General features: G+C 45.0%; 2 protein-coding genes across 2 annotated transcripts in view; both read right to left on the bottom strand.

The window, feature by feature from the left end:
* The window catches only part of LOC107299225 (class I histocompatibility antigen, F10 alpha chain-like), a 17,546-nt gene extending 11,254 nt beyond the window's left edge, over nucleotides 1–6,292 (bottom strand). Inside the window, exons 1-2 of the mRNA XM_029286719.1 lie at nucleotides 6,223–6,292; nucleotides 3,008–3,295 (exon numbers count right to left, since the gene is read on the bottom strand). Coding sequence (XP_029142552.1) covers nucleotides 3,008–3,295; nucleotides 6,223–6,292 — 358 coding nt within the window. The remainder of the gene's footprint in view (nucleotides 1–3,007; nucleotides 3,296–6,222) is intronic.
* A 4,158-nt stretch (nucleotides 6,293–10,450) lies between these two features.
* Nucleotides 10,451–23,181, bottom strand: LOC107299226 (class I histocompatibility antigen, F10 alpha chain-like). The gene is made up of 5 exons (XM_029286718.1): nucleotides 23,172–23,181; nucleotides 21,460–21,735; nucleotides 19,677–19,952; nucleotides 11,201–11,482; nucleotides 10,451–11,094 (listed from the first exon to the last, which is right to left on the bottom strand). Exons 1-5 carry the CDS (start codon nucleotides 23,179–23,181, stop codon nucleotides 11,042–11,044), a joined length of 897 nt encoding a protein of 298 aa, XP_029142551.1. The 3' UTR covers nucleotides 10,451–11,041.
* Between the last annotated feature and the right edge of the window lie 312 nt (nucleotides 23,182–23,493).

Consider the following 23,493-nt stretch of genomic DNA (forward strand, 5'->3'; position numbering starts at 1 on the left):
ACGACCGGCCGCCGGCTTCCCCGGCCGCCCGGCTCCGCTCTACTCGCCCGGCCTCTCCGACTTCTCCGCCAGGCCGCCCGGCTCCGCTCTATTCGCCCGGCCTCTCCAACTTCTCCGCCAGGCCTCTCCGCTCGGCCGCTCCGTTCTCCACTCACGGCTCACGGCTCCGCCCAGGTGGTCCCGCGGTCCGACACGTCCTCTTCGCTCGCCGACCCTCTCCTCCTTCCAACTCCGGCCGGCGAGCACCCCCGGACCTTTCAAGGCTCCCCCATCTCCGCTGAGGACCCCGCGGAGACTACGGAGCCGAAAACAGTAGGTCTGCCATCACGCACATGCGCACACCATATCAGAAGCCACTTCTTTATGTCTTTTTTCTTTATTTTTTTTTCAACTTGTTTTCTTTTCTTGTACTTTTTAATTTCTTTTTTATTTTATTTTTCTTTTATCTCTTTTATGTTACTTTCTATTATTATTTTTATCTTTTGCTGAAAAGGTTCAATACAAACTATATAAAAAAATTAAAAGGTGATTTCCTTCAACTCGTTTTTTTCTTGTACTTTCTTGTTCTTTGGTTTCTTTCTTTGGTCTCCTCTAGTTTACATTACTTCCTATTTGTTTTTAAGCTTCTCATTGAAAAGATTTAATAAAAATTATATGGAAAATTAAAAAGGCCAACAGATTGTCCGCGGTCATTAAAATGGTATTGAAAACACAAAGGCTAATGTCATAAAAGCCTTTACATAAATCAAGGCTGCCACCACATCTGGAATATCATCCGCCAGTTCTGGTCACCAGACCTCAAAAAAGGACGGGAGGGAGCTGGGGAAGGTCCAGAGGAGGCGACCCAGAGGATGGGAGGGTGGAAGCAGCCTCCCTTGGAGGAAAGGTTGGGACATTTGGGGCTGTTTGGCCTGGAAAGGAGGCTCCCCTCCACTCTGGCCGGCCTCCTTCCTCCTTTCTCCACCAGGGGGAGCCCTCTGGGTCCAGCTCTGCTCCCCTGAGAGGCCAGCAGGGGGCCTGGAGGGATCTGGGGGGATCCTTGGGGATCAGGGGCAGAACAGGAAGATCTCTGGGGTGCCTGCCTGGGGGGGGGGATGGGCAAGGAAAGGGCAGAAGAAGGGGGGCTGCACCTCCTTGGGATGAAAGGAGGGAAAATGGCTGATGTTTGTGGAGAAGGTTTACCTCAGCCAAAAGCAGCCTATCATTACACACACTGTTGTGTTCTTTGTATTCCCCCCCCTTAATCCCCTATGCATATCCTGATCACCCATTAAGGGTGATTGCCTTTCACCATTGATCGCCCATTAAGGGTGATTGCCCTTCACCATTGATCGCCCATTAAGGGTGATTGCCCTTCTCCATCTGCATACAGTTTCATGCCCGTTGCTGGTTGGCTAACTAGCAACAGGGTCTTGCCAGCCAATGGAATTGTGTGATTACAAGCCAGGGGAATCCCATAAAAGAGGGCTCCCCTGGCCCAGAGAGCCAGTCCGGATTTACTTGATGCCTTGCCAATAAACCGAGAGCTGACTGTCACTCGACTCGTGTCTTACTGCCTGCGCGATCTAACACACACATTTGCTTGCCGCCCCTCCCTAAATAAGGTTCCTTGAAGGTGAATCTTGTCCCCCAAAGATGGCAGAAGGGGGGGAGGGGGCTGCAGAAGAAGGTCTCCCTTCCTCCAGGGCAGCCCCAGCAAGAGGGCAGTGCAGGAGTTCAGCCTGAATGGGAAGCCACGATGCCTCTGAGCGACTCATGAAGGGCCCCAAATGTGGGTTTCTTTCTTTCCTGTCCTTTTCCCTCAAGACAGGAAAGATCCTGGAAGTGGCCTTGTGCCTCCCCACCCCCCCACCCATCCCCATTCAAGAGTCCCTACCCCGCTTGGCCTTCCAGTTTCTCCCTCCAACAGGAGGATGAGAAGAAGCTTCCAGGCATTTGGACCACACTCAACCCTCCACAAAGGGAGTGCCAGAAAGAGATTTAGTCTCCCGGGGTGGATCTGCACTTGATCCCCCCATTTCTCTGGGCTGAAAATAGAAATAGGAGGACATGTTTCCACCAGAATTTTCTTAGGATCCACCTGCTTTTTTGTGGGGGGGAGTGGGGGTGGGGAAGGAGATCTGTAATTCCCTTCTTTCCTCAAAGCAGGATGTCTACCAAGGTCAAGTTCTCCAACTTTCATGGTGGGGGGGGCACAAGATTGTGGTCTATTCTTTATTTTATATCACTATCCATATCAATATACAGACAGAGAACTGTCAAATGTTTTCTGCAGTCTGCCGAATAGTTCAGTTACGGCGGCAAGGACACTTATATTAATATAAAAAAGAATAAACATATTCAAAAGACATAATAATAATAATAATAATAATAATAATAATAATAATAATAATAATAATAATAGTAGTAGTAGTAGTAGTAGTAGTAGTAGTAGTAGTAGTAGTAGTAAAGTTGGAAGGGACCTTGGAGGTCATCTAGTCCAACCCCCTGCTCAGGCAGGAAACCCTATACCATTTCGGACAAATGGCTGTCCAATCTCTTCTTAAAAACTTCCAGTGTTGGAGCATTCACCGCTTCTGGAAGCAGGTTGTTCCATTGGTTAATTGTTCTAACTGTCAGGAAGTTTCTCCTTAGTTCCAGGTTGCTTCTCTCCTTGGTTAGTTTCCATCCGTCGCTTCTTGTCCTGCCTTCAGGCACTTTGGAAAATAGCTTGACTCCCTCTTCTTTGTGGCAGCCCCTGAGATACTGGAAGGCTGCTATCATGTCCCCCCTCGTCCTTCTCTTCGTTAAACTAGACATACCCAATTCGAGCAACCGTTCCTTATATGTTTTAGCCTCCAGTCCCCTAATCACCTTTGTTGCTCTTCTCTGTACTCTTTCTAGAGTCTCAACATCTTTTTTACATTTTTATAATATGTGGACGCAGCCTTTCCCCTGGTTTTCCCCCTCCTCTGGTTCCTGGGGAGGGGAACATGGGGCAGGAGGAGACACCCGACCCATCACTCACCTTCGCTCTGATTGTAGCGAGTCCTCGCAATCTCCAGGTTTGCTCTGAACGGCTCCTCATTGTCACGTTGAATCTGGGTCTCTCTGTCCCAGTATTGGGGGTCCTCCTTCCCCACCTTCTCCATCCAGGAGACTCGAGGCTCCATCCTCCGGCTGTTGCTGTCGTAGTGAGCAAAGACCTGACCATCCATGCACCCCACAGCGACATACTGGGGCAGCCCCTGACTGGGGTCCGAGATGGAGGTGTAGAAATACTTCATGGAGTGCAAGGAGGCGCCTGGAAGGGACCCAGATTGGCAAAGTTAGGGGCTTTAGCTGAGGAACCCTAATACTATGGGACACAGAAAGGCAGCAATTTGAGGGTCTATGAAGGAAAAGAGAACTGGGGGCAGAGAAAGGAGAGAGAAAAGAAGGGCGAACTGATGGGAGAGGAAGAGGAGTGGAAAGAGGAAGGAACTGAGAGGCAAAGAAACAGTTTCTGGGGCGGCCGAAGGATTGGAGGGCAGAGAGAAGGGGATAGCAAGGTCAAAGAAAGAGCAGGTTCCTCAAACCCTACTTGAGCCCCCCCCAAATGCTCCCTCCCTACTTCCAGCAAGGCTCTCCTGGATTGTTCAGTCTCTGCCCCAAGGAAGCTGCAGACACCCCAGAGGGAGGAAGGGAGCCCCAACCCCAGAATCTCAAAAGCAGCAGGAAACCCCAACCGGTCACCCCAACTTTCAAATAATTCTCACCCCACTGGGGGTCAACATTATTAATAAGTAAAGATTTGAGGGGAGATTTTATAACACAGGGCAGGAAAGAGGGATCCAGGAGGGAACAGAGGCCATGGGATCCTTGGGGGAGACTCAAACTGATTGGCTAGGAGGGCAGTCAAAGGGGGAGCGAAGGGAACAGCAGTGAAGCTACATGGCCCCCCTGGATCTTTTTCCTCACCCCTCCCAGCTGGGAAATTACCCCTCCTATCCCAGAGTTCAGGTATCTGAGCAGGAATTGACTTTGAACCCCGGACTCCATGGCGCTCACCCCCATTCTACAGAAATCTCATTTCAGCAGCCCAATTAGGGCACCAAAACCACCATTCCCAAGTGCTTCTAGTGGACCAGATTTACTCTGCATCTCAAATATTTTCTTCACTTTTCATAGAAGATGCTCAGAAACTTGTCTTCCTCTGGTGCGGATCCTGCACTTTGTCAGCATAAAGGCAGGCAGAAATGTCCCCCAGCCAGCTTGGGGGGGATGATCTGGGCTATCCTACTCAAGTTTACATGGTCAACGACTCTCAATGCAAAAGCTTAACTCAGGGGTAGGCAACCTTGGCTCTTTTATGATTTGTGGACTTCAACTCCCAGAATTCCTCAGCTAGCATGGCTGACTCAGGAATTCTGGGAGTTGAAGTCCACGAGTCATAAAAGAGCCAAGGTTGCCTACCCCTGGCTTAACTCAATGTTTCTCAGACTCAGCTGCTTGGACTTCAGTCTGGACTTCAACTCCCAGAATTCCTCTTCCCCCTCCCCCCAGAAACCCATGGGGCCTCTCCCCCCTGACCCCACTCCCTCCCCCCACTGAGGCTGCTTGGGAGTTCCTGCTGAGATCATCCATGTTGGTTGGTTGGGTGGACTCAGCTGGGGTCCTCTCCCTAAAGCCAGCCTCTTGTTACCTTTAAAGCCGTCTTTAAATCAAAGATAAACACAGAACATTATTTCCATTTCTATCCTGCAAACTCCTGATCCTGAAGCATCAAACATTTTTCAGCCCTTCCTTAAAGGACAAGCTCAATTCACAAGACATAAACTAGGCCAATTTTCACTTTGGGGGTGCCCAGATAGACTTGATTGACATCTGGAGGGGCGACCCTTGTCCTGTTCTCCTGGGGTGGGAGGGACACAGCAGCAGCTTTGGGGCCTGATGTCAAAGTGGCCAAAGGGAGCAGACTAGAAAGAGGTGTTGAAGGAAAAGTCTTCATCCTGGTTCATCCAAACCGGGGATAAATAAACAACATGGCAACAGCTTTAGAAAGAAGGTTGCAGTTTATTGAAGAGCCAAACCGAAAGATGGTTCTGGCAGGAAAGAGGAGAGAAAAAAGGGCTGAGCACATGCGGGGAGTAGGTTTCTATATCCTCTGAAGCCTTTTGTTTGAAGTTGCTTCCTGTTCCTGTGTTGAGGCTTTGTATTTCCTGTGTCACGTATTCTCACCTGAGTCTGGGTGTGCCTTTCTGGTATTCTGATGGTGATGGGTTAGTCCTATTATGACCAAAGGTCATATCCTGCTTCCCTGGTGCTGGGGCTAATGACTTTTAGAGTTTGGGTGGGGTATGCAGATGTTAGGTGTCTTTGTCTTCCTAAGCTTCTAGCTCCAACTTTCCTGGTGGTTTACATCTGCATTTGTACATCTGCTTGGGGGAGGCAAACTTGGGGCTATTAAAAAAAACTGGGCATGCTTTTCTGTCTCTTTAATATCCTTGGAGGAATGAAGGGATTTTATTGTGCTTATGATTTTAGTATGTTTAAGTTTGACGTTAGCATTTATGTTACATATAGTAACCATTTTATATTGATACTTATAGTGTTATCATGTAATCATTGTTTTGTTATTTTGTAATCATTATTTTGTAGTTAATTGCTTGATCAGATGCTTTATATATATATATTGGAAAAGTAAGGGCTTCATGCTTTAGGTATAGGTGATTGCTTATATGAAAAGAGCACAGTAAGGGGAGTGGGGAAAAGGAGTTACGGATGGAGCCTGGGTTGCTGTGTATGAGTCATCATCTAGGAATTATTTTTTTGTGCCATCTTATGCCTAGTACCAAGACCTGATCTTTTTGTTCTGGAAAGGTATAAAAGGTGGAAGACATCTTTTCTGGTTGTTGCCTTCATCTCTCTACAGATGGGGGTCATCCAACTCTATTTTGATCAAAATAAAAGTTGTTTGCTTGCTGAAACCTCGACTCAGGAGTTTCTTTGGCTCTTTTAAATTCCTGAGTAATGCTGGGGCAGTTGTGAGGCTAAGTGGAAAAACCTTACAGGAAATATATTTTTCTGCCCTTTTAATATTTCCTTCTCTGGAGGGCTGACTTCCCACAGAGGACCGAATCAGGATTCTCTTTCTGGGAATAAACTTTTTTTTTGGGGGGGGGGGGGGAGAGAGAGAAAGTTTCCCTGGCAGATAAAAAGAGCCTGAAAACCCACCCACCCCCGGCCCCCAAAGGGACTCACCGAAGCAGCTCTCCTGCAGGGCGGCCACCACCAACACCAGGATCAAGAGGGGCGCAGGGCGCAGAGCCATCCCGGCCGCGATCCTCCACCTGCGCCCCGCTTCCCGGAAGTCGCGGCCAAAGAAAAGAGGCGCCTCCCGTTGATGAACAAGCGCAACAATCGACAGCACGCAGGCGATTGGGCGAGGTCAACCAATAGAAAAAAAACAGTATTCCCATGTCGTCATAGTTGCTGGGCAGACGTCCAGGCACAAAGGGAGAGAAGGATGGCGGAGGGGGGCGGGGACACGATATCTTCTGGCGTTACTTGAGGGGCTGTCACAGAGGAGGTTGACTTATTATCCAAAATACCAGACAGCAAGACAAGAAGTAATGGATGGAAGCTTGTTAAAGAGAGATCCAAAAAAGATGATAAAGAGTCTGGAGCAGGGGTCCTCAACGTTGGCAACTTTAAGACTTGTGGACTTCAACTCCCAGAATTCCTCAGCCAGCAAAGCTGAGGAATTCTGGGAGTTGAAGTCCACAAGTCTTAAAGTTGCCAACGTTGGAGACCCCTGGTCTGGAGGCTAAATCATATGATGAACGGTTAAAGGAGTCTAATTTAGCAAAGAGAAAGATTTGGGGGGACATGATAACTGTCTGTCATTACTTGAGGGGCTGTCACAGATAAGAGGGGATTGACTTCTTTTCCAAAGCCCCAGAGGGCAGGACAAGAAACAAGGGATGGAAGCTTGTTTAAGAGAGACCCAGCCTAGAAGTAAGGAGAACATTTCTGACAGTGAGAACAATTACTCAGTTTGCCTCATGGAGTTGTGGGTGCTCCATCACTGGAGGTTTTCAAAAATGGACTGCACAACCATTTTCCCAGGATGGTATAAGGCCCAGGGGTAGGCAACCTTGGCTCTTTTATGACTCGTGGACTTCAACTCCCAGAATTCCTGAGCCAGCATGGCTCAGCATGGAAACCTCTCCCTTTCCCCTCAACATGGCTGGCTCAGGCATTCTGGAGTTGAAGTCCACGAGTCATAAAAGAGCCAAGGTTGCCTACCCCTGGTATAAGCTCTCCTGGCTTGAGCCGGAGGTTGGACTAGAAGACCTCTGAAGTCCCTCCCAGCCCTAGGTATGATTCAATGTTGCAGGTCAGAAACTCAGAGTGGTTTTTGCTCTGGATGAAAGTGCTCAAAGGCTCTTGTGGCATTTTCAAGTCAAAGCTGGCCAGTCAGAGGTCTCTAATAAATAAGCACATTTCTAAAACTTCTGAATCGGTAGAAGACGCTCAAATATTGACGGAATTCTCACAAAATGCTTTAAAGCAGCCGTCTCCAACCTTTCGGCTTCCCTGGACCGCACTGAATAAAAAGGAATTCTTGGGCTGCATATAAATTATATACTATAGAGCAGTGATGGCGAACCTTTTAGAGACCGAGTGCCCAAACTGCAATCCAAAACCCACTTACGCATCGTCAGGTGCCGGGTGGGTGGCCCATTGGATGGGTGTGGCCCATTGGGTGGGCATGGCTGCGGTGGTAACGGCAGACTGGGTGGGACTAAAAAGTTCAATCAATCAATTCCAACTTTGCAAGATCTTTTTTTTTCCGCGAGAAGTTGAAATTGGCTGATTGATTGAACCTTTTTTTTTTGTACACGGCGGCGGAGGCCTAAAGCGAAAAGGTTTTATAAAACCCAGCTGAAGGCCTAGGACTGGGGTGACGGCGCGCGTGCCCACAGAGAGGGCTCTGAGTGCCGCCTCTGGCACCCGTGCCATAGGTTCGCCACCACTGCTATAGAGTTAATATACACTTCTTTTATTTTGATATTGCTTATTGTATTAAAAATTTTGTGGGGTTGCATTGTCCAAGGCTGCATGTGACTCTCGCGTTGCAAGTGGGACACGCCTGCTTTAAACTGTAGACTTTTTAGGCTCTCAAAGATGGCAGCTCTTGAGGGCATCAGGGAAGCTTAAAAGGAATTGGGGTGAAAGACCCCCAGCCTTTTCACTCCTCCTTGCCCAGAAAGCATCCCCTATAATATGGGGGACCTCTTTCCCATCAATCGAGGCTCTCTTGGGCCAGGGCATCCTACTGGGCCCCTGAAGAGCCCAGAGAGGACCTCTCAGAGGCAGGAGAAGCTGCCCTCCTGCAAGGGGACCAGGAGGGCTCCGGCCAGTCCCTGAGCTCCTGTCTCCCAAAGGGCCCCTGGATGAGGCCCAGAGACCAGCCACTCGGCCCTCAGCCTGAGGCAAAGGTGGATCTGAGGGAAAAGCCGCCTCTGTTGCTGCCCCCACCAAGCCAAGACCAAGCGGCCATTTTGCGGAAGATCAGCTGGAGATGCTGGAGAAAGATCTGGACCCAGGAGCAAAATGGCTGCCTCTTCCCAAAATGAACACACAGGAGCCCCACCCCCAGTTCTTGCTCCTTCCAGGTTTTGCCTTGGTTCCTCCCCTTCCTCTCAAAGTGAAATCGGGGTTTCTGATCAACAAGGAGCGTAAAATCCTTGCTATTTCCAACTTCCAATAACAGGCAGCAACTGAAGTGAGAAGAAAACAAAACCCTTTATTTTCAGCAAACAATGTTGGAATTCTCACAGTATGTGTGCAATGGTGAGGGGGAAAGGAGCCCGGCTGTGCAATTGATCCCGTGTTTCGTTTTTTCTAAACCGTGAAAACCCATAAATGGCAATCTGGAAAAATGCAGTGTTTGAATGCTGCGCTCAGCATATCGATTATTTGCCAAACTTTGGAGGATCAAATATAAGTGCATTTTTTAAAAAAATGCAATAACTGCAATTTTTAATTGTTTTTAATTAAAGTGTATTAATGGCAGAAATCTCAGAGTGCACACTTTAAAAAAAGGTTGAAGATTCTATTACACATTATACATACTGTCTATTGTAAAACTTATACAAAGAAAAATAGACAGAAAACCCCCGCTTTCAATCCAAGCAAGTATGATGAAGATTAACAATTTATCACTCTCCCTTAAAGTAAAGCCAGCAACTCTTCACTCTATTTCTCCCCCCATTCTCCATGAACCCATCTCTAAAACCTGTTAATCAGCATAAGCCTACTAAAGGTCCTCAGAAATAACAACGTAGCTGCTACAAGCTCTGTTACAAAACTATTACAAGCTGTACAAGCCAGTTTGATCTAGATCAGGGGTCTTCAAACTTGGCCCTTTTATGACTTGTGGACTTCATCTCCCAGAATTCTTCAGCCAGGCATGCTGGCTGAGGAATTCTGGGAGTTGAAGTCCACAAGTCATAAAAGGGCCGAGTGTGAAGACCCCTGATCTAGATGCTAAACCACCAGCCTAGAAAGCAACTCTCTAAGGGATTTACAGAGTCAGCCTCTTGCCCCCAACAATCTGGGTCCTCATTTTACCGACCTCGGATGGATGGAAGGCTGAGTCAACCCTAAGCCAGTCAGGATCGAACTCCTGAAATGAACAATGAGTCACCTTGCAATACTGCATTCTTAACATTCTATTTAAACTTGAATGTTGGCACCTTATGATTTAAAAATGAAAGGATTGATATCGCCTCTCTGTTTTTTAAGTATATAGTTTCATTTTCTTTATCTCTTGTAGGATTGGTCTGTCCCCCTAGAGGAGAAGAAAGGAACTAATCCTTCTTTCAAACACTCTCAGTCATCTGGCCAGGATAGAAATTGTTTCAGCCTTCACATATGGAGCTTTTAACTTACCAGAAAAGGAACCCAGATGTAGGGATCCACTTGTGGCACACAAACCAGGATTAGGAGGAAGACTCCAGGAAAGGCCTATCATATATCCAACCCTCCAACATCACTCTTTCCTGAAGACTAAACAGACTAATCCTTCTTCTATTCATGTCCAGAGGATTCAGTTTCCAGTCCCAGATCAACCTAAATTGGAGCTTTTTCTTACGATGAATCTGTATTAATGGGGCTTGTCCAGAAGTGGAAGTTCTCCTTGAGGATCAGGGCAGAACACAGGGAGAAAATTACCTTCACCATTTGAGATAGATAGATAGATAGATAGATAGATAGATAGATAGATAGATAGATAGATAGATAGATAGATAGACAGACAGACAGACAGACAGACAGACAGACAGACAGACAGACAGACAGACAGACAGACAGACAGAAACACATATTTATCTATCTATCTCTGTCTGTCTGTCTATATCTATCTATCTATCTATCTATCTATCTATCTATCTATCTATCTAATTAACTATCATATATATATATATGTATATATTAAGTGTGCATATTTGTGTGCTCATGCATGTGTGGATATAATGTATATATGTGTGAATATAATGTATATCCACACATAGTGTATGTGTATATCTATACACTTTATACATATAAACATACACTATGCATGTGTATACACTTTATGCTTCTGACTCCTATCCAGTCTCCTATCAACCGCCATTACAAAATGTTTTTTAGCAAGCCAGGTATTCTCCACCCATTTTTGTTTCCCAAGTGAAGGACATCACACTGTAAAGAGAGAAGGGTGTGGTAGTTTCTGATGGGAAAAAAATGAGACCACCAGCCCCTTGTCTAAATAACGATGTGTCAGTCCTGCCACTTTACCCATTTCATGAATTTAGCTGCAGTTCACAAATCTTAACAAAATTTGGTACTCAAAATGGGGGCTCCCAGACACCTCCTGATTTTTGTAACAAATCTAAAATTAAACAAGAGTGTATCTGTGCTCAGCATAACTCCTCTGCTGCAGGTAGGAAACAGGGGACGAAGAAAGGCTAAGTTATCTAAGGGCATTTCATCAGGATCTGCCAGCTCTTGTGACGGGATTCTGTAGTTTCCTTTACATCCCCTGAAGCCAGTTCCATGGTATGGTCCCTGCAGGCCCACCAACTTCTACAATGGAAAAAGCAGTGGATTAAAGTTCAGGTTGTGGGATTCCTCTCCCACAACTCTCCAGCCTGCCAAAGAGCCCAGCCTTTCCCTCCCTGCAGCTTCTCACCCTTCAGAGCCATGTCCAGAGGCTCTTGCAGGCCGTCATGCTCCACGTGGCACCGATAGCGGCCCCTCTCTTGGGGATCGATCGGGATGCTGAGCCAGGCGTGGAAGGTCCCATCCGCGTTGGGGGCCACGGAGCCACGGAAGGTGTCCTGCAGCCAGACCTCCCCGTCCCTCGTCCAGACGGCATTGATCTCCCTGGGGTAGAAGCCATCCAGGCGGCAGACGTGCGTCTCCATCCCATCCTCCACCTCCATCTTGCTGCTCATGGTCACCTCTGGGGGCTCTGCAGAAACGTCACCCCCGGAATTAACTCTGAGCCCCTCCAGAGCCTGGAAGGTGGATGGGAAACTTGGAGGGGCAGGAATGTCTCCCACTACTTCCCACTCCACACCTGCAGCGTCTCCAAGAGTTTTAGGAAATGCTCCAGATCTGGAAAATGCTCAACCACAAGGACTGCTGATTCTGAGTCCTTCCCAGGGACTCAGCCTGAAAAACTCCAGCAAGAAATTGGGGGTCCAAGGAAATTCCTCTCTGGCTGCTTTGAACTCTGAGTGATCTTGGATTGTTTCTTTCAAGGAAGGGAAAGTGGAGCTGCTCTTTTAAGTTCCCTTTCAAGACAACAACAACACAGAGGTTTCTCCCTTCTTTTTGGGTCCCCTTCTGCTCCCTTGAATCTGAGGCAGCTCCAGGCCTCTTTCCAAGGGACACAACCCCAATTTCAAGAAGAGAAGAGCCAAAATCAAAGCAAAAAGGGGCTCAGGGCTTTTGCGATTTCTCACTGGTTGATGTGGAAAACTGATTCTGCCTCTCAAAGGAAAGCAGAGAGAAGTAATGCCAATGGAAGAGAGAAATAGTATTCCAAGACAGGGAGGGGCTGCTGACAGTTGTGGGGAGGGGGATTCCCCCATGGAGCCTAATTTCATCCAGCTGATCCTGGATTTATTGGAATAAACAATAAGTGTATCTTAGAAGACTTCCCGTGGCTTGGCGACGGCCGATGGAGGCTTTTTGACAGCCTCCCATCCGGGACTGCGTTAAAGCTGCCGAAACAGCGTCTATCAGCTGTTTGGCGGCTTGAGCTTTCTCTCCGGGAGAAGGAGAGAAGGCGAGCTTTACTCTGAGTAGGAGTAGAGTTCCCTAGTCTCCCTAGGAGCTTCCAGGGAGACGAAGGTGAGAACTCCTCCGGAGCTCAGAGCTTCCTCCGCAGACCAGGATGTCTTCGTCTTTGCAGCAAAGCCAGACGTCGTCTCCACCTCTGAAACTTTGAAAAAATTTTAATGTGAGTAAAACATCAGACAGAGCTGACCAGGAACTTGGACTTGTTTGGAAAAAAAATATAACTTTAACTCAGAAAGAACAAAGGCTTCTTCTCAATTGTTATAATTGAAAGTTAACTTTGGGGGGGAAAAATGGCTGCGGGCGAGCCGCTTCTTTGTTTCAAAGGGAAACTTTCACTTCTCTTCCGGTTGTGGATTGCTACATTGTAAAGACTGTAAAGATTTTTTTAAAAAAAATCAAGAAAAATTTGTTTAAATACTTGCTGTTCTGGATTGACTATTAAGACCCTTTTAAATTTAAAATGGCTTTTAAACGTACTGGAACTTCTGCAGTACCTAAAGCAGCTACTTCTTCTCCAGCTGTACAATCTACACAGCAGAAAGCTAAAAAAACCCCACCCTCGCCTCCTCCCTACATTACTCTTAAAGATTTACAGGACTCTCTGGTACAAATTTCTAAACAAATAGTACAACAAAATGAGGGTGTAAACAGAAGAACTTCTTGGTAAGAAAAATGATGAATTGTGTGAAAATATGTCCCAAATTTTTCAAGGTTTTGCATTTCATGTGGATTGCATAGAGGAACATATGGATGAAGTGGTGGAGAAAATGGAGGGAATGGAGGAGAGATTAGAAAAAGTTGAAGAAGGTGTGGAGATTGTTCAAAATGATATTGTAATGTCACAATACAGAGAAATGGAGCATGCCATAAGGATTAGAGGCCTTAAAGAGAATTTACAAGAAAAACTGAGGGAGGAGATAGCAGCTGCCTTAGCTTTGGTTTTTGACTGCGATCCTGAAATTATATATGGAGAAATTGAAAAAGCATATAGAGTAAACTCATGGGTAGCACGTCAGAGAAAATTGCCTAGAGATGTTGTTGTCTACTTCTCCAGAAAAACACGCGGAAATGATATTATACAAGCTTTTTATCAGCAGAGATTTCAGATTGCTGCTCAAGATGTTATACTATTGAAAGAAATACCTTCAAAAATCTTTAAAAAAAGAAAGGAATTTGCCTTTCTGGCCCAGGAGTTAAAGAAGCGACAATTGCCTTTTAGATGGGAGATACCTGTTGGAATAGCTCTGAATTATGCTGGGAATCGTTACAAACTTGATACAGTTCAGAAGGCTAAAGATTTTTATCTAACGGTTCTGAAAGCTGATTCACCTCCTACATCACCAACTAAAGGAATGGAAGAAGTAGTGGAACAACTGATTGTAGAATTGGCTAGAGCTACATCGTTACCTGCAGGAGATTTTCAGAGTCAACAAATGATGGAGGTAAAAGATAATTCAAAAGAGCAGAGAATGACATGTGCAGCTTATAAATGAAGGGAAAGAGAACAACAAAAAGAATCTATGCCTCAAACATATTCGTTTACTTCAGAGCCAGTGGGAGGGGCTAGATCCAAAAGATCTGTCATGGCAGACCTGCAAGGAATGCTCCAGAAGCTCCAAAAGCCAAAAGATGGCTAAGTTAATGACTTTAAATGTTAATGGATTGAATTCACCACAAAAAAGGAAGAAAATATTTCATTATTTGAAACAATATAAAAATGATATTATATGTCTGCAAGAAATGCATATTACATCAAAAGATCAAAAGTATTTGATCAACTCTAAATTGGGTCTACATTTTATTGCCCCTGCACCAAAGAAAAAAGCAGGTATAGTTCTTTATGTTAAGAAAGAATTATTGCCAAAGTTAATAGACTCTGATACAGAAGGAAGATTTGTGTTTATTGAACTTTTATTGAATGGGAAAAAATGCCTTATTGTTGGTTTATATGCACCTAACCAATATCAGCAGCAGAAACAATTTTACAGTCTTCTACATCAAAAGATAACTCAATTGGATTATAAATCTGTTATTATGATGGGAGATTGGAATGGTGTAATAGACCCTAAAAAAGATAAAAAGACTTTTTCTAAAGCTTCAACTCAAATTAAATTGCCTAAAAGTTTTTTTGCATTGCAAGAGGATTTGGAGTTAAAAGATATATGGCGAGATTGGAATATAGGAGAAAGTGATTTTACTTTTTTTTCAGACAGACATCAATCTCATTCTAGAATTGATTTTATTCTGATTACCAGTGACTTAATTCCTAAGGTTAAAAAAGTGAAGATTTTTCCTAGGACCTTATCAGATCATAGTCCTGTATGGATGGAATTTTCAATGGATGGTGGAAGTAAAAGGACTTGGAGATTAAATGAGAATTTATTAAAATATGAAACTAATGTACAGAAACTTAAAGATCACTTAAAAGACTTTTTTATGTTGAATATGAATAAAGGCACTTCTATGTCAATGGTATGGGATGCAAGCAAAGCATTCATGAGAGGTGCTTTAATTTCAATGAATACTGCTCAGAGGCGAAAGCAGTTACAAAGGCATAGGGATTTGGAACAAGAGATAAAAATAAAAGAAAAAGCTTTCTCTTTAAACCCAATGGATAATAATTTAAAGGTATCTATTGCAATGCTGAAAGAACAATTTAATATGTTATTGGCTGATCAAATGGCAGTTAACCTGACATATATGAAACATAATACATTCTGTAACGCAGACAAACCTGGAAGGTGGTTAGCTTATCAATTACGAAAGAAACAAAAACAAAGAGTTATTGAGAAAATAAATTACAAAGATAAAGAGGTTTTCCAGCAAGATTTGATTAAAAAGGCTTTTTCGGAATATTTTTCAAAATTATATGCCTCTGAGAATATACAAATTTCTGAAATAGATAGTTATCTCCAACAAGTAAATTTTCCTAGACTTTCAGATGATCAAAAAGGAATGATGAATTCTCCGATTGTGCTGGATGAGATTATAGAGGCAATTAAACAATTGAAGGTTGGTAAGGCCCCTGGTACAGATGGGCTAACGGCAATTTATTATAAAATGTTGTCTGAAGAAATGTTAGAACCCTTGAGATGTCTTTTTAACAGCATTTTGTTAGGAGAAGAAGTACCACCATCTTGGAGGTGTGCATTTATTTCACTTATACCAAAGGAGGATCAGGATTTGACTCAGCCTAAAAATTATAGGCCAATATCTTTATTGAATACGGATTATAAGATTTTTGCAAAAATCCTAGCTAATAGACTAATGCAAGTATTGAAACGGATTATTCATGTGGATCAATCTGGATTTATAAATGGTAGATATATGAAGAATAATGTCAGACAAATTGTAAATTTGTTGGAATATCTAGACAAAAATAATCAAATTCCGGCGGCTCTTATTTTCCTGGATGCTGAAAAGGCCTTTGACAAGCTGGACTGGCAATTCTTATTACGAATGGTGGATAGAATGAATTTTGGGGACAGATTTCTATCAGCGTTAAAGGCTATTTACCAACAACAATCAGCGCAAGTGGTAGTAAACGGAGGACTGACAGACTTAATCAAAATTGAGAAAGGTACGAGGCAAGGATGCCCATTATCACCTTTATTGTTTATATTGACTTTGGAGATTTTACTAATTCAGGTTCGTGAATCATCGATCATAAAAGGAATAACTTTGGGCAAGAATGACTATAAGCTTAGAGCTTTTGCTGATGATTTGGTTTTTACCTTAACGCAACCGATCGATTCAGCAAGAAATTTGATACAGATTTTGACACAGTATGGGAAAGTTTTGGGATTTAAAGTAAATAATAATAAGACTAAAATATTATCTAAAAATATGCTTTTGAAAGATAAAGAGACTTTAAGTAACCTAACTGGTTTTGAAATAGTGAAAAAGGTGAAATACTTGGATGTTTATATTACTGCCTCTAATGTTAAATTGTATAAAAATAATTATGATAAGTTATGGTTAAAAGTTCAAAAGGATTTAAATGAGTGGAAAAAGTTACAGCTATCATTATTGGGGAGAATCTAGGTGGTTAAAATGAATGTTCTTCCTAGGTTTCTTTTCTTGTTTCAGATGATACCTATTTTAAAGAAGGATTTAAATTTGGAAGAGTGGCAAAGAGGTGTCAATAGGTTTATTTAGCAGGGGAAAAAACCGAGGGTTAAATTTAAAATTTTGCAAGATGCACGGGAAAGAGGGGGACTTAAAGCCCCAAATTTAAAATTATATTATGATGCGGTGGTTTTAACTTGGATTAGTGATTGGATTAACTTAACTAATAGAGATATATTGATTCTTGAAGGTTGGGATTTATTTTATGGATGGCATGCTTATTTATTTTTTGATAAGAAAGTTGATCATGTTTTTAGGTCTCATATTTTAAGNGAGCAGTACTCCCAACTGTGGACACATATGGCAGAAACTGGACACCGTTTCAACTTCGAGGAAGCACAAGTCCTAGCCAGCGACAATACAAAGAGTGGACGCCTCCTTAAGGAGGCATGGCTGTCCAATGAAGAGTCTATTAACCGGCATATTGATCTCTGCCCGGCACACCTGACTTTAAGAACCTGGTGTACAGAAACCCCCCCACCCCATCGCAAACAACTCACGAAGCTACTGAACGCACCATTGGAGAAAACCATCAAAAGAGTCTTGCCCCCTCACCACCATCTGCAGGTAACGGACGTTCAAGGGAAGCAGGAGCCCTGTGTAAGAGACTCCCTACTCCCCGGGATGGATAAACGACCTCAAAGACCAAGATCAGAAAGAATTGCGGATGAGGTGGAAGAAACGGCTTGTGCTGAGGAAACTGACACACACCCCCAGAAACAGCAAAAAAGCCGGAGGCCAGCCAATAGGAGAATTGAAGATACCCACAGCGAAACAAGAAGGGAGAAAATCATAACCCCCGATTACTGTATTAACAGCTTGGTTAGAATTGGTCGGGAGGTGAATGGAAGGAGGGGGAGGATTGATTCTCCTTCCCTCACTTCTAACAACAAAGAGGATGGGAGAAAGCGGATTGGAGCTACGATCACTCGGTCATGGGCAAGAAATAGGGAAATACCCACACCAGTAGAAGATAATCCCCAAGAGATTGACATACGGACATCAAACCAAAGAAAGGGGAGTGCAACGGTGATTAGGTTAAATACCTTAACAAACGGCAATAAACATAGAGAGGAGAGGTGCGAAGGGGAGGGGGGACAACAGCACTGTGTATTAGAACAGCCTAGAGGGAGCAGAAAAGAAAACAAGGCTAATAGACAAGAGAGGAAATTGGAAGACATGATTACACAAAAAAGAAGGGGAGTAGAGGCTTTACCCACGCTAAACCTCCAAGAAAGGACATCCCCTGCTATTACTTACACTGATACAGATCATGTGGGAAGGACAACTCCCAATAAGAACTCGGTGCCTGGAGTACATTCTAGTATAACCGGCCCAGTGACGAGATCGAAGAGTCGTGCACACGCCCTAATTAAACCTATAAAGGGACTTTCCCATTGACCAGCATTCTAAGCCCTGAAGATGTCAGCGGATGCCGACGAAAGCTAGGCACTTTTATTGATTTTTATGTATTTTAAAGGTTTTTAATATTCTTAAGAACTTTTATCTTTAAATTATTATTATTAAATTATTTATTCCCTGGTGCTCACGTCTATTGACTGACTTTGAACATGGATATAACCGGGGATCACATTTTTAAAGTAATTTCGGATATATATATATATATATATATATATATATATATATATATATATATATATATATATATATATATATATGTATGTAGGTCTTTGGTTATTCGGGTTTTTTCCCGCGTAAAATTGGAAGTGTCTTGGCGACGTTTCGACGAAGTCACATTCGTCATCTTCAGGCTGGTGTCTTCAGCTTCGTGCTTCTAGGAGTAGTGTGTGATCGCAGCTGTTTCTTCCTTTTAACTGCCAGTGGGGTTTGAGCTGATTGGGTGGGAGCTTGGCTGTGTTCTGATTGGGTGGAGGTGTGTTCTGATTGGTTAAGGNGACATCCTGTGTGGTTTTCGTGAGTGTGGGTCTGGTGTCATTCTTTGTGTTAGGGACTCGTTTGCCAATAAGGGCGGGTTTCCAAATGGCTGGTAGGCGGGAGGTATCATCTCGTTTATTCATGCTGTGTGGGCGTTTTTCTATCTCGATGGCTTCTCTGATTATTCTGTTGTTAAAGTGTTCAGTTTTGGCAATAGTTTTGGTCTTTTTAAAGTCAATTTTATGTCCTGTGGCTTTAAGGTGTTGGACCAGGGAAGAAGTTGGTTCCTCTTTTCTGACTGAGTTCTTGTGTTCTTCAATGCGTGCATTTATTCTTCTGTTGGTTTGTCCGATGTATGTGGTGGGGCACACACCTCCTCCCAATCAGAACACAGCCAAGCTCCCACCCAATCAGCTCAAACCCCACTGGCAGTTAAAAGGAAGAAACAGCTGCGATCACACACTACTCCTAGAAGCACGAAGCTGAAGACACCAGCCTGAAGATGACGAATGTGACTTCGTCGAAACGTTGCCAAGACACTTCCAATTTTACGTGGGAAAAAACCCGAATAACCAAAGACCTACATACAAACACCCGCGAAAACCTCAGAAAACATATATATATATAGGAGGAATCAAGGAACTCATAAGGGAAGGGGGAGGATCTATGAGAAAATATTAAATATTAACAAATCACAGGAAAATATTATAATGTGAGAACCCCTTGTGAGGTGAGGGGTGTTGCTGAAGATGGGGAGGGGGTTGTTTTGAGGAAAGAAGTCACTGTCAGAATGGAGGGAGCCTGTTTGGGGTTGAAGAGAAAGATCCACAGAAACTTTGGGGGTTTTCTTCCCCTCAACCTTAGCCTTTTTTGCCCATGTAGAGGCACTGATAATGTCCTATTAATGGTAGAGCCCCCTAGTGGAGAGTGTTAGAGGTGCATCATCAGGTGCAAGGCAGGGAAGGAGCCCCCTGTGGGATGTGGGGAGGAAGGAGAGTTAATGAGGGGAAATTAAGGGAGCCCCTCACACTTGACTACAGTTTGACTAATGGGGGTTTCACTGAAGAACCCCTAATGCCCTTGTTGCCTCATTGTGGGCTGTGAACAGGGCACCCCCAAGTGCTTTTCCTGCCTGATCCACCCAGACACCCGGCAGGCAGAGGCTGCGTTTCCTGGTCCATTAAATGGCGGCCTGGCAGGGTTTCCATTTCCTGGAGAGATGCTGAAAGGGAAGGAGGAGGATTCCCTCCAGGGCAAACAGGCTCTAGACAAGGGGATGAATGTGCCCAAGAAATCTGCCCATAAAGAAGGAAAGTCTGGATCTAGTTGCTCACCTATCCTCAGCAGTGTCTCCTTCCCGTACGACAGATACCTCACCAGCCACTCAATGCATTCCTTCTCCAGATAGGACTTATACTTTTGATTGTATCCCGGAATAGCGTCCCATTTCCTCTGGCTGATCTGGGCCTGGGGATGGGGAGCCACCCAGGTGAGTCTCTCCTTGTCGAAGGTGATGAAGGTCCTCCCATCGTATCCATACTGCATAAACCCTCCTTTGCTCCCGTCTCCCCGGAGCTCACAGCCATACATCCATTGCAATGTGTGAAGGCCTGAAATAGGAAGAAGATGATGGTTCGGGAAGTCTTCAAGATAGACACAGACCCCCTTCCCTGCAGAGACCTTGACACAGGCACTGATACCCCCATTTCCTCCCTAGCGTTCAAGGGAAAGAAAGCCCCCCATCATTACCTGCCCTTCTCCCCTCCCTCGACCTGCCTCCTTCCTGCATTCCTCCCCCCCCCCCAGGATGGAGCCCCTGAACCTCCCCAGGAAAAGGGAAGCTAGAAAAGCCAGTGGAGGATCCTGAGGGACTGTGAGGCACTGAAAATCTGGCTGCAGTTTTCAACTTCTGAGAACCAGCTCTGTCTTACTTCAGAAGCATCAAGAGCTAAGACAGAAATTGTCTTATTTGTACTGAAGATGAAATCTGTGTGTTCTTATCGTACGTTTGGCCCAGAACTGAATATTTGTGCAGAGATCACATTGAAAAAACAACTTTCATGTTTTATTATTAGTTATTATTGTTAATGCATCTCTACAGGTCTAAGCTTGAAACAATTCTGCCCCATCTCTGAGCCTGGATGTTCAGGGGTTCCCCGAGGCCTGAAAAATAGTTCAAGCGTTCCTCCAGAGTCAATGGGTTAAGAAAAGCTGCTTTAGAGAGGCTAAAATAAATTTATATTTGTAACTGCTGTAAAGAATATCAGAAGCCACTTCTTTGTGTCTTTTTTCTTTACTCATTTTCTTCAACTTCTTTTCTTTCATTTTTCAAAATTTTCTTTGATTTCTACCTTTTGTCTCCTTTGCTTTCTATTACTTTTCTATTTGTTTTTATCTTCCTGTTTTAATAAAAATTACCGGTATATTAAAAAATTTAAAGGCCAACAGGACTCTGGAAGGACCCCAAATGAGAGTTTTGTGTGTCCTTTTCCTCAAGATTGGAACCATCCTGGAAGTGGTCCTGTGCCCCCCCGGCCTTTCCTTCCAACTGGAGGATGAGAAGAAGCCCCTGATGCTTGGGCCCCCCTTGTCCCTCCAAAAAGGGGGTGAAGGAAAAGGATCTAGTCACCCCAGGTGGATCTGCACTTGATCCCTCATTTCTCTGGGGTGGAAACAGACAGAAGAACCAGGAGCTGCTTCCCCCAGGATCTCCTTAGGATCTACCTGGTTTTTTTCAGGGGGGGGGAGGCCTGGGATCCCCTCCCTCCCCCACAGCAGAGGATCCACCAAGGGTAGGACCCTCCAACTTTCATGGGGGGGAGGGGAGATTTCGGTCTCATTTTACCTCAGTTTATATCCATATCCGTATTCTATCAATATTCAGACAGATAGATGGAAAACTTTAAATATGCTTTTATTAACTGCAATTGGCAGAAAACGTCAGCTATGGAGGCAAGGACAAGCCTATATTAATATTAAAAAAAGAATAATCACATTAAAATATTTTTTTAAATGTGTGGAAATAGCCTTTCCCTTTGAAGGGCCCCCCTTTCTCCCCCCTCTGGTTCCTGGGGAGGGGATTATGGGGCAGGAGGAACCACCCGACCCATCACTCACCTTCGCTCTGATTGTAGCGAAGCCTCAGAGCCTCCAGGCTTTCACTGAACTTCTCCTCTTGGTGCCATTTTTTCTGAGTCTCTCTGTCCCAGTACTGGGGGTCGTCCTTCCCCACCTTCTCCATCCAGGGGACTCGAGACTGCAGCTTCCGGCTGTTGCTGTCGTAGTGAACAAAGACCTGACCGTCCACAAACCCCAGAGAGACAAAATGGGGCTGCCCCTGACTGGGGTCCGACATGGAGAAGGAGAAATACTTCAGGGAGTGCGATGAGGCGCCTGCAAGGGAACCAGAAGGGCTGAGTTAGGGGGCTTCTGCTGGGGGACCCTGATGCTATGGGGCACAGTCCCTTTTGATGTCTGGAAGGAAGTCAGAAGAAGAGACCTGGGGGGCAGAGGAGGAAGGGGGAAATGAAGGGGGAGATGATGGAAGAGAGAGAGAAAAAAAGCAGAGGGTGAAAAGAGGGAGCTACGGAGAGACCAAGGAGCAAAGAGGTTGGGGGAGAAAGATGAAGGGAAGGGAAAGAGAGAGAGAGAGAGATAGATTCTATGTTGCAGGTCAGAAACTCAGAGTGGTTTTTGCTCTGGATTAAAGGGCTCAAAGGCTCTTGTGGCATTTTCAAGACGAAGCTGGCCAGTCAGAGGTCTCTAATAAATAAGCACATTTGTAAAACTTCTGAATCGGTAGAAGACGCTCAAATACTGACGGAATTCTCACAAAATGCTTTAAAGCAGCCGTCTCCAACCTTTCGGCTTCCCTGGACCGCACTGAATAAAAAGGAATTCTTCGGCTGCATATAAATTATATACTATAGAGGAGTGATGGCGAACCTTTTAGAGACCGAGTGCCCAAACTGCAACCCAAAACCCACTTATGCATCGTCAGGTGCCGAGTGGGTGTGGCCCATTGGATGGGTGTGGCCCATTGGGTGGGCATGGCTGCGGTGGTAACGGCAGACTGGGTGGGACTAAAAAGTTCAATCAATCAATTCCAACTTTGCAAGATCTTTTTTTTTCCACGAGAAGTTGAAATTGGCTGATTGATTGAACTTTTTTTTTTGTACATGGCGGCGGAGGCCTAAAGGGAAAAGGTTTTATAAAACCCAGCTGAAGGCCTAGGACTGGGGCGACGGTGCGTGTGCCCACAGAGAGGGCTCTGAGTGCCGCCTCTGGCACCCGTGCCATAGGTTCACCACCACTGCTATAGAGTTAATATACACTTCTTTTATTTTGATATTGCTTATTGTATTAAAAATTTTGTGGGGTTGCATTGTCCAAGGCTGCATGTGACTCTCGCGTTGAAAGTGGGACACGCCTGCTTTAAACTGTAGACTTTTTAGGCTCTCAAAGATGGCAGCTCTTGAGGGCATCAGGGAAGCCTAAAAGCAATTGGGGTGAAAGACCCCCACCCTTTTCACTCCTCCTTGCCCAGAAAGCATCCCCTATAATATGGGGGACCTCTTTCCCATCAATTGAGGCTCTCTTGGACCAGGGCATCCTACTGGGCCCCTGAAGAGCCCAGAGAGGACCTCTCAGAGGCAGGAGAAGCTGCCCTCCTGCAAGGGGACCAGGAGGGCTCCGGCCGGTCCCTGAGCTCCTGTCTCCCAAAAGGCCCCTGGATGAGGCCCAGAGACCAGCCACTCAGCCCTCAGCCTGAGGCAAAGGTGGATCTGAGGGAAAAGCCGCCTCTGTTGCTGCCCCCACCAAGCCAAGACCAGCGGCCATTTTGCGGAAGATCAGCTGGAGATGCTGGAGAAAGATCTGGACCCAGGAGCAAAATGGCTGCCTCTTCCCAAAATGAACACACAGGAGCCCCCCCCCCCAGTTCTTGCTCCTTCCAGATTTTGCTTTGGTTCCTCCCCTTCCTTCCTCTCAAAGTGAAATCGGGGTTTCTGATCAACAAGGAGCGTAAAATCCTTGCTATTTCCAACTTCCAATAACAGGCAGCGACTGAAGTGAGAAGAAAACAAAACCCTTTATTTTCAGCAAACAATGTTGGAATTCTCACAGTATGTGTGCAATGGTGAGGGGGAAAGG

Source organism: Protobothrops mucrosquamatus, unplaced genomic scaffold, assembly GCF_001527695.2.
Source record: "Protobothrops mucrosquamatus isolate PMUCROS unplaced genomic scaffold, P.Mucros_1.0 scaffold4696, whole genome shotgun sequence".
Taxonomy (NCBI): domain Eukaryota; kingdom Metazoa; phylum Chordata; class Lepidosauria; order Squamata; family Viperidae; genus Protobothrops; species Protobothrops mucrosquamatus.